This window comes from Hirundo rustica, chromosome 4 (genome assembly GCF_015227805.2).
Source record: "Hirundo rustica isolate bHirRus1 chromosome 4, bHirRus1.pri.v3, whole genome shotgun sequence".
Lineage (NCBI taxonomy): Eukaryota > Metazoa > Chordata > Aves > Passeriformes > Hirundinidae > Hirundo > Hirundo rustica.
In genome coordinates this window covers 5,751,472-5,762,111 of record NC_053453.1, presented here as the reverse complement: position 1 = coordinate 5,762,111, position 10,640 = coordinate 5,751,472, and the positions used below count along the sequence as shown (strand labels likewise).

General features: G+C 44.1%; 1 protein-coding gene across 3 annotated transcripts in view; it reads left to right on the top strand.

Annotated features, from left to right (window-relative positions):
• Positions 1-1,486: 1,486 nt before the first annotated feature.
• The window catches only part of UPF2 (UPF2 regulator of nonsense mediated mRNA decay), a 53,189-nt gene continuing 44,035 nt past the window's right edge, over positions 1,487-10,640 (top strand). The window contains exons 1-3 of one of the 3 annotated variants that reach the window (XM_040062204.1): positions 1,487-1,586; positions 6,399-6,778; positions 8,320-9,099. In XM_040062204.1, coding sequence (XP_039918138.1) covers positions 6,417-6,778; positions 8,320-9,099 — 1,142 coding nt within the window. In that variant the 5' untranslated portion in view covers positions 1,487-1,586; positions 6,399-6,416. Of the gene's footprint in view, positions 1,587-1,807; positions 2,191-6,398; positions 6,779-8,319; positions 9,100-10,640 lie in introns of those variants that run through there. The other 2 variants (XM_040062205.2, XM_058420276.1) reach the window with 2 other exon arrangements.

The following is a 10,640-nucleotide window of genomic DNA, read 5'->3' as shown; positions in this document are numbered from 1 at the left end:
GTACCAGTTGGCAGAACACACCTAAAACTCTGCATCAGTAAACAGTGTCTTCTGTTGGGGCCAACACTTGCCTCTGAATAAAAAGCTACTTTAAAAGCTGAATAATCTCATTACGTACACCCAGGCCTGTGCCTGCTGTCACAGTCCAATATTGCTGAAGGCTTGTTCTAAGCCCAGAGGGGTGTAAAGGCTTTCCCAACCGTAAGAAAAAGCTTCTGTCAGAACCTGGATTCAAAATGTAAAATAAACACCAGATTCTCACTCTGCAGCTCTGGGCTGTGCCAGCTTTTTCCAGCTTATGCAGTTTAGAGTTGCCCAAGAGATGATGCCCTGCCCAGATGCACAGGCAGAGAGTGTTTCCAACAAATCCTGGAATTTTGTGCCACTAAGTTCACCACTGTAAAATATCCTCAGATGTTCAGGTGGGAGCAGTGACTGAGGAGGGCAGAGAGACCAAATTTACACTAGAAAATGCACCCACTGACAGAATCACAGAATGGGTGCGTTTGGAAGGGACCTCCGGAGATGATCCAGTTCAACCCCCCTGCCAAGGCAGGATCACCTGGAGCAGGTGACACAGGAACACATCCAGGTGGGTTGTGAATGTCTCCAGAGAGGGAGACTCCAAGAGCAGCCTCTCCCAGTGCTTTGCCACTCTCAATGTAAAGAGGTTCCTCCTCATCTGAGGCGAAATTCTGTTTCATTCTATGGCCAGTGTTGTGTTGCTCAGCACCACCGAGATGAGCCTGGCATCATCACCTTGGCACCTGCCTTGGAGATATTTACTTGCATTCATGAATTCTTCTCCCAGTCTTCTCCAGACTGAACAGGCCCAGCTCTCGCAGTCTCTCCTCACCGGAGAGATGCTCCAGAGGCCTCCTCATCTCTGTGGCTCCGCTGGACCCTGTGCAGCAGATCCTTGTCTCCCTTGTACTGAGGAGCCCAGAACTGAGCACAGTAATGGACGCCCATTAAACCACCCCTTAGGCGGCAATTTGGTGTTCAGACACCGTCACGCCAATGTTTTATGACGGTGACACCTGAGGGCCCCACCCGCGAACACGACGGCTGCCGTGACGCCTGGAGGGCACAGACACGTCACTGCAGTGACGTCACGCGCGGCCACAAGCCGAGCCGTGCGCTGGGGCCACCAAGGAAGCGACATCCAGAGCCTCTTCCCCCCTTCCCCGCCGCTGTGAGGGACGCGGGGCCGAACCCTTTTCCTCTCCCATTCCCATTCTCACTCCCGTTCCTCTTCCCCTTCCGCCTCTTGCTCCCGGTAACCCGCCCGCCGCCAGGCCCCCGCGCGGGGCTGCCCTCCGCGCTGCCTTAACCCCCGCCCCTCGAGAGGCGCCGCTCCGCGCCGCCCGCAGCCGCGGCTCTGCCGCCGTGAAGCGGCGCCGCTCCTCCCTTCGCGCCCGGGCGTGGCGGGGCGGGCGCGGCGGGCTCGGTCGGGGCGGCGCCGTGGGTCAGGCAGCGCGGTGGCGGCCCGGCCGCCGTGAGGAGAGAAGCGCTCGGGGGCCTCGGAGGGGCGGAGGAGGCGGCGGCGGCGGCGCCGGGCGGGCCCATGTCGGCACCGGGCGCAGGTACCGCGGGCACCGACGGGACGGGAGGGCGGTGCCGGGGCGTGTGTGAGGAAGGGGTCTTGGGGAGGGCGGGAGGAGTGCACAGGGGCCTGGCGGGGGCACGGGGAGAGGGGTTCCGGAGGCGGAGGGGCAGTGGGGCTCGGAGCGGGGAAGGCTCGGGTGACGGTGCCCGAGAGCACGGGGGAGAGGGCGGCCGGGAGGACCGGAAGCTGCAGTTCCTGAGCCGCTGGTCCCACCCGGGAAAGGGCCCGGGCTGCGGGAGAGCTGCGAGCGGGGATTGGGGCGGTAGCGAAGGAGTCTTTTTATATTTAGTGCTTTGTCTATAGGCCTCTGTTTCACGGTGCAAAGCGCTTTCCTGCAAGTCTGGCAGCAAAACGCTTTCTTCCGAGAGGTGTAGAAGCGAAAGTAAAAGTGCCCGGCTGTTCGGCAGGCCGGCCAGAAGATGTGTCAGTGGCCTGAAGTTGTGTCGGGGGAGGTTTAGGTGGGATATCAGGGAAAGGTTCTTCACCCAGAGCGTGGTTGGGCACTGGAACAGGCTCACCGGGGAAGTGGTCACAGCACCGAGCCTGTCTGAACTCAAGAAGTGCTTGGACAGTGCTCTCAGGTACATAATGTGACTCTTGGGGTGCCCTGTGAAGTGTCAGTAGTTGGACTTTGATGATCCTTGTGGGTCCTTTCCAAGTCAGGATATTCTGTGATTCTGTGAACTTTCCCTGCTGCTGCTGGGTGTGGGAATTCTTTCTCTCTCTCTCTCTCTCTGCACTACTGCGCTACTTTTTTTTTTTTTTTTTTTTTTTTTTTTTTTTTTTTTTTAAATTCCTTTGTGCCGTGTCTCATCTTCCAAAACCTGTAAGTTTATTTTCTCCTCTCTGACTGGGGTATTTTTCTTATGCACCTTCCCTTGCATTAAGAGAACCTTAATTGCATTTCAGTTCTTGGAACTTAAACTCTTCTAGTGGTGTGATAACTAGTGATGGTGTAGTTTGTTGCTCTTTCAAACTTTTCAGCCAGTCAGAGGTGGGACATCTTGCTTGCATTTGTTATCTCCCATATCTCTTTTGTAGCTGCAGACAGGACTCTTTATGTAATCCATTTAACTTCTAGTGAAAAATTTCATTGTGTTAGGTTTAATAGAGCTGTATTTCCTTCCCTCATACTTGTGTTTCTGAGGATGGGGATTCTGGATCATGTTACTCCAGGCTTTGAGAGTAGACTGTTTTTATTGACTTGAGAGGATTGCTTTGAGGGCCAAGATGTCGATGTTTATTCTTCTGTTCTGAATTGTAAGTAGATTCACGATGCTGAACACCATGTATTACTCTCTGCTTTCCTCAAAAGTAAATACATGGATGATTTTTCTTAAATGTTACTTCTGTATTTCAAGACTATTTCTTAAGTCTCTGAGCTCAGGGTATCATGAACCCAGTCCCATTCTTTCAAAGTCCAAGATTATTGTTAAAAAAAGGTAGAAAGTTGAGTACAATAAAAATTGACTTAACCACAAGTGTGTCAATGTACATCAAATACTGAAAAATTAAGAGAAATAGTTCCCTCTAAAAACATATTATCTGTAATATGACTGGTAATAGGTAATAACTGAGAAGGAGTGCTAAGCGTGTGTGTGTCACTACAGAAATGGGCTGCCAAGAGTCCATTGGCATAGGGATGTTTGTCTTGTCTCTGTTTTCTCCGTCCTTCCTAATATTCTGATGTGAGTGTGGTTTGTCCTATCTGTTGGCTTTTGCAGTTCACGTCATTATTGTGCCTTTTTATCAATACGTTCATGTAAACGGGAGATATTAAATAGCATAAAGTTCCTCTTCATGTTCCCATGCCATCTTCAGCCTTGTTTCCTATGGAAATGAGGCTCAGGTGAGCCAGTTGTTTCCGTTTTTCCCTTCTTTCAACAGCTTTTGGGGAAGTTGCTTGTGGGACGGTTGTGCCTGTCACAGAAGCTCTGTGCCGGCTGGGAGCTCAGCCCGTGTGTTCGGAGCTCTGTGCCGCATCAGCCCGGGGGTAACTTGGAGGCAGCAGCCGCACCTCCTCCTCCTGCCCTCGGGCGTTTGGTGTCCGCACAAAGGAGCTGGCAGAGCCATCGGAAAGGTTTGGGAGATAAGGAGGTGTACACGTAGCAGGTAGTGAGAAGTATTGCAGCATACGTGTTCTGGGATACCAAACAGAAACCTACTGTAAAATGAGGTTTTTTGGGGTGTTTTTGGACTCCAGTGTTCACTGGGAAAAAGTGGATAAAACTGCTTTGTGTTCAAAACCATTATGTGCCCAATTATGCTTCATCCCATTTCTTTTTATCCCATTTTCTCTGGTTTGCTTTTATACAAGCAAACATCAGATACATCTTTAAAACAGAATTCTGAGTTCCTAAATTTAGTAAGAGCTCAAGTACCGTAATGATTGTGGTAAATGACCATGTTGTTAAAAGTTACATATCTAGCTGGATATTTTGTTCAGAGTATTGGAACTGTGACATGCTGTTCCAGCATTTAAACATTGGCAACCCCTTCCCTCTTTGGTTATGTACTGATTTCATAATAATACTGTTTTCAGATCAGCGTTTTTGGAATTCAAATAGTTCCGAGATCTTGATATCTGAAATTTTGTAGTTGTAGGCATGCATTAGGGAGCCAAATGTGCTACTGCTTGTTAAGCTATGCTGATTTGGTTTCCATAAATCAGTGTCAGAGACATTTCTCTGTTGGCGCTGCTGGCGGTTGCTGCCAGAGGCCAAGTCATGAATAGGTTCCCCGTTGGTAAGTTGTCAGATATGAATACTGATACTGGAAATTTTTGCAGACCATTTTTTCTTCAGAAGTCCTGGATGAGCACCTTAAATATTGTAATACAGAGTTTCATTTGGGTGGGTTAGACAGGATATAAATCTGTCTTTTTATTGTTTGGGAGATGGCAGAGTCAATGTGGAATGCTTATTAAGAAACGTATCTTCTTTATTGTGAAGTCTTATTTATAAATATATCTCAAAATAATTAAAATTTATACCAGAAGCACTCTACATTAGATTAGAATACAAGTGTCTCATTATCCACTCTGAGTAGATGCAGGGAATTGGTGGATACATCATCCAGTGTAAAATGTTAGAAAGGCAAAAGTAGGGGTGGCCACTGGGAATGAAGCTGGTGTTACTAACAAAAACAAAATTATGGCTCTTTGGAAAGTGTCACGTGCAGTGGTGTCCTATCAGTCCCACCTATACATGCATTTAACTTGAAGCATGTAAATAGGTGGAAATTATTTTTGGTTTTAAGAAATTAATTTAGCCTGAAGTGAAAGCCTAAGTGGTTCTAGTTGCCTCTTGTGGTCCTGCCTGGCCCACCTGACCCTGACATGGGTCAGCAGAATGCCCTTGCATTCTGGGCTGTAGTACCAGGAGTTAACTGTAAGGCTGAAGAAGGTGAATCTTTCCCCTCTGCTCAGTACTTACCACATCCAGATGTGGGTTCTCTATTCCCAAGAAGGCATTGACACACTGAAATAAGTCTGTTGGAAGATCACCAATAACACAAGGGGGACATGATATCTGAAGAGAAACAGAGAGAACTGGGTTCTTGATCTGTTAGAAGAGAGGGAGAAATCTCGTTACTGTCTTAGAACAACCTTATGGCAGAGCATAGTAAAGCTGAAGTTGGCTTCTCAAAGCTGTGCAGGGATAGGATGAATAAAACCACAGTGTGGGGCATGGCAATTTCCAGGTTGGTATTACTTTTTCTTGTTGTGTCCCGAGGGGACCATTGCTTCTCTGTTCCTGGACATACTAAAGCCTTAGCCAAGCCTCTGATCTGCTTGGATATTCTTGGAGCAGGGGCTGAAATAGGTGCTCGTCACAGTTTCCTCCTAATCAAAATTGTCCTGTGATTTTACCCTTTTGTGTTCAGTACGTGTTATCTTTTGTGTCCTTAGCCAAATAAAACGAAAGCTTAGAGGGCTGGAAACCCCAAAGAGGCTAAAGCTCCTACAAAAATGTTGGTTGAGTAGAAGGAGAGAGAAATTAAGCCTTTGATAAGTCTTGCTAATTGCAGCCTTTCTGATATTATTTCCGTTTGCTCTGCTGGCAGGGAGGTTTGTGCGTGCAGCTTAGTCAGCACTGCTCGCTCTTCAGCTGCTACTTGTGCTGGGTACTGGAGATGCTGGGGAAACCTGGGGAGGGGTGAGGAAAGAAGAAGCAAGTTGATGCTTTTTCCACAGTGATGATAATCAAGCATTGGAGCAGGCTGGCCAGAGGGGTTGTGCAGTTTCTTTCCCTGACGCTTTTCAAGACTGGAACAGTCTTGTCTGAACTCATTACTGAGTTACTGCTTTGAGCAGGAGCTTGAATTACTTGAGGTCCCATCCAACCTGCATTATCCTATGATCCTAGGTAGTGGTAGAGGAAGGAAGAGTATTCTTAGGAGATATGTCAGGTGCAGTCAGGTGCAGATGCATGCTGATGTATCAAGTGTGTTCTTATTTTTAAGTTGGGAGTACTTTGTTTTCATCAGTTTTGACTTTTTTTTTTTTTTCAGATGGACTTGTTTATGTTCAAGATCTTACATTCCTTGGGTTGTAGAAATGTCAAGATGCTTTTGTTTTACAATTCATGCTGAGGACAGCTTTTCAGAGCAAGATGCTCACAGATTTATTCGTTTTTACCTGTCAGGTCCATTCCTTAGTTCAAGAAAACGTAAACCTTTATTCTGATGAGTGACGCATTTGTGATTTAAGTGAAGATGGGTGGGCTGTAAAAAATGACTAAAATATCAACAGCAATTTAAAAGTACTTGTTTTCCTGTGGTTCTGCAGGTTTGCCTGGGTAACACAATGCCAGCTGAGCGCAAAAAGCCAGCAAATATGGAAGAAAAAGAACCTCAGTTAAATAATAAAGAAAAAGAATTTAGTGAAAGGCGACCAGTGAGCACCAGGGAGAAGCCAAAAGAAGATGTGAAGGTTGGCATGAAGAGAGAGACTTTAAAGGTTCCTGAAGATAAAAAGAAAAAAATGGAAGAGGATAAAAGAAAGAAGGAAGACAAGGAGCGGAAGAAAAAAGAAGAGGATAAAGTCAAGGCAGAAGAGGAGCAAAAGAAGAAAGAAGAAGAAGAAAAAAAGAAACTTGAAGAAGAGGAAAAAAAGAAACAAGAGGAGGAAGAGAAAAAGAAACAAGAAGAAGAAGCTGCTCAACTGAAGTAAGTTATCTTTTAAATGTTTAATTGTGCCAAATCTGCAGTTCCTTTATCAGGATTGTGGTCAGAGTTATAAAGGATGAAGTGTTGGGGTTACTTTTAATAAGTTGCATGTAGTGTTACCAATTTTATGTGCCTGTCTGATTATGCTTTATGTCTTCTAAGAGATTTTGAGTTTTCACTTGTAACCTCTGTTACTTTGGTCTCTGTTTTGGGGGTTTGATAATGTTCTGCATGTGATGATCATGGAGAGTGCAATTCTGCGCTTGAGTAAATGTTGTGACTTAACCCCAGCTGGTATCAGCCCCACACAGCCATTCCTTCCCTCCCCTCAACAGGATGGAGAAGGGAATCGAAAGAGTAAAAGTGAGAAATCTCATGGGCTGACATAAAGACAGTTCAATGGGTAAAGCAGAAGCTGTCCAGGCAAGCAAACCAAAACATGGAATTCATTCCCCACTCGCCCAGCTGTCCCCAGGACAGCAGGGCTCTGTCAAATGTAACATTGACTTGGGAAGGCAAATGCCCTCACGCCTATCATCCCTCCCCTTCCTTCTTCCCCAGATTTATGTGTTGACCATGATGTCATATGGACTGGGATATCCCTTGGGTCAGCTGTTCTGGCTGTGTTCCCTCCCAACTCCTTGGTGGGGTGGGCTGAGGAGCAGAAAAGGCCTTGAAGGTGTAAGCCCATCCCAGCAGTAGTGAGAACAACCCTGTTATCAGCACTGATTCCAGCCCAAATCCAGAACAATAATGAAGCACAGATGCGTTTAAGATGAAGTGTTATTGTCCAAAAATTGGGAATATAGACTCTTTAACAGGCCTACAGACCATATATAACAGGAGCAAATCTGATGTGAAACATGTAATTTCTTTTAATCAGTCACAGACAACTGATACCTGGATGGCAAACTCAGAATGTAACCTGGCAGTTTAATATGTGATATTACCAAGACCACTTTTCATAGGATGTTACTCAGCAGTAGTACAGTGTTGAAGGTGGCATCTTTAGGCCAGTAAAGCTGAGATTCTGGCCATTCTGAGGTCTGAAATATTTCACTTTTAAGATTGAGGCAACATCATAGCCAAATTCTAGCTGGGACAGATATATTTCACCTATTCCAAATTTTCTGTGCAATTTCAGTAGTCTGGCAGTAAAAGATTGTCCTTAAATGTGTGTTATAGTAACCTGTTGAAAAGCTGTTTCCTCTTCTGTCAAAACTTCATCTCTATCTAGTAAATGGAGTTTCATGTTTATATTTTCAAAGTCTGTTGGGATTAATATGTTCTGCCTAGAAATATCTGAGAAATTCTGTTTTGTAACAAGTAGTACTTGCCCTTTACAACACAAAAATTAAACAGAGTTTCTGAAGCAGATGCTTTAGCTTTCTAGGATTAACTTCGTAGATATTCTAGAAGAGAGTGAGGTGAAATTGTGTTTGAACTACTGAAGGTTTTCCAGCTGTGACCTTTTTTCCTTTGAACCGATGCCCTGAGATTAAGGCTTCATAACAAAAATAACTAATTTTTATGTCTCATAGGGAGAAAGAGGAAGCACATCAGCTCCATCAGGAGGCTTGGGAGCGCCATCAGGCAAGAAAAGAGCTCCGCAGCAAAAACCAGAACGCGCCAGAGAGTCGTCCGGAGGAAAACTTCTTCAGCAGGCTGGACTCCAGTCTGAAGAAGAACACGGCTTTTGTTAAGAAGCTAAAAACCATTACAGAGCAACAAAGGGACTCCTTGTCCCATGACTTTAATAGCCTGAATTTAAGCAAATACATTGCAGAAGCAGTAGCTTCTATTGTGGAGGCCAAACTGAAAATATCAGACGTGAACTGCGCTGTGCACTTGTGTTCCCTCTTCCACCAGCGATACGCTGATTTTGCTCCTTCGTTACTTCAGGCTTGGAAAAAACATTTTGAAGCGAGGAAAGAAGAGAAGACTCCCAACATTACCAAGTTAAGAACTGATTTGCGTTTCATTGCAGAATTGACGATAGTTGGGATTTTCACTGACAAGGAAGGTTTGTCTTTAATCTATGAGCAGCTTAAAAACATTATTAACGCCGATCGAGAATCCCACACTCACGTTTCTGTGGTTATCAGCTTTTGTCGGCACTGTGGAGATGACATTGCTGGTTTGGTACCGAGGAAAGTAAAAACTGTTGCAGAGAAGTTTAACTTGAGCTTTCCTTCTAGTGAGATAATTAGCCCAGAGAAACAACAGCCCTTCCAGAATTTGTTGAAGGAATACTTTACATCTTTGACCAAACACCTGAAAAGGGACCACAGGGAGCTACAAAATATTGAAAGACAAAACAGGTGACAATTGAATGTTGCTTTTTACTTAAGAATACAAATCAGTTTATTTATGGAATGCCTAGATTCGTTGCAGTATTTATGAGCAAAGTCTGTTCGCAGTGTGTAGAATATAAGTGTGTTCTGCAATGTTTCTAAAAAAAGTTCTAAATTTGTTCTGAGTACTTAAAAAGCAGAGACAAAACAGACTCTTTGAATATCTTTTAGATGAAAGGGAGGTTGACCTTTAGCTGTAATTCTCTTTACTCGATTTGGTGCTGTTTCATTATCAGCATGAGAGCAATTCTGCTTTCCCAGCTGGTACTGTCCTTTTCCAGTTGGCACGATCTGATTTCTCCCTTTCCACCCACATGTATCTAACGAAGCATATGCCACAATTGCTTTGGCTTGTTTACTTTTTTTAGTGTACCAGGATGAAGAAAAAAATAGGTTAAGTTAAGAAGGTATCTGTTACACTCCAAGGTGGACAAATATATATTAAATACATGTATTAAAATGTTGGAGGGCATAGACAATTTGATAAAAGTCCTCCTAAGTGTTTATATGTAGTACTAATATTGCAAGGTATGCATATGCAGACCTTGAGATCAGAATAATTTTATTTCTGCCATGTTCACATTGTTTAATAATTGTTGGCATTAGAGCATCCTGAATTCTCATTATTGGAGCCAGCATAAATCCAAATGTTATTCTTAAAACAGTCATTCTTAATTTCTTCGTGAAGCATTTCAGTCAGATAGAAACGAACACATTACTGTGTATAGACACATATTTCAGCTAAAAGGCTGGACATCCATCCAGATCCGAATGTTTGCTTGGAATGCATTAAATTTTTATGTTTCCAAAGCAAGAATCCATTGTGCTGATGGGTTTTGTGCTACAGTCCTGTCTGGTCTCAGCAAAGTGTTGAATTTCACAGGATCACAAATTGACTTTTGAAGTACTGTTATTTCTACAAATACCTTACTAGTTCAAAGTACATTACTGGCTTAGGTGTAATTTTTTCAAATATGAACCTTTATACTATCACAATTATCATTGATTCTGAGCACATTGGTTCTGGCTGGCGTTTCACTGAGTGGATGTTACAAAGTCTGTATGATAGAAGACAGAGTGAAAAAAGTTTCTGAGAGGTATAAAATGTGTTAAGAAACCAAGAAGCAGAAAGAATGTAAATGATCTGGGAGAGAGAAATATAACATTTACTTGTACAACTAGATACAAATGACTGGACAGAGCCTGAGCAGCCTGGTCTGACCTCATCAGTGAGCCTGCTTTGAGTAGATCAGACAAGGGCAGTTGAGGGATCTCTTTGAGCACCTTGTCATCTGAGTTATCCCTGTGAACTTGGGTGCAGAGCTTTGTCTGGGGGGAGGAATATGAAGAGCTATCATTTATCACTGGATTAAGAGAACTCTGTTATTTCTCTCTCTCTGAACTTCAAGGTGTTTATTTTAACTCCTTAATAAAAGTTGAGGAATAAGTTTTGTTAAATAAGACATCATAAATTATTCCTACCAGATTTTAGCTGTTTACAACATCTG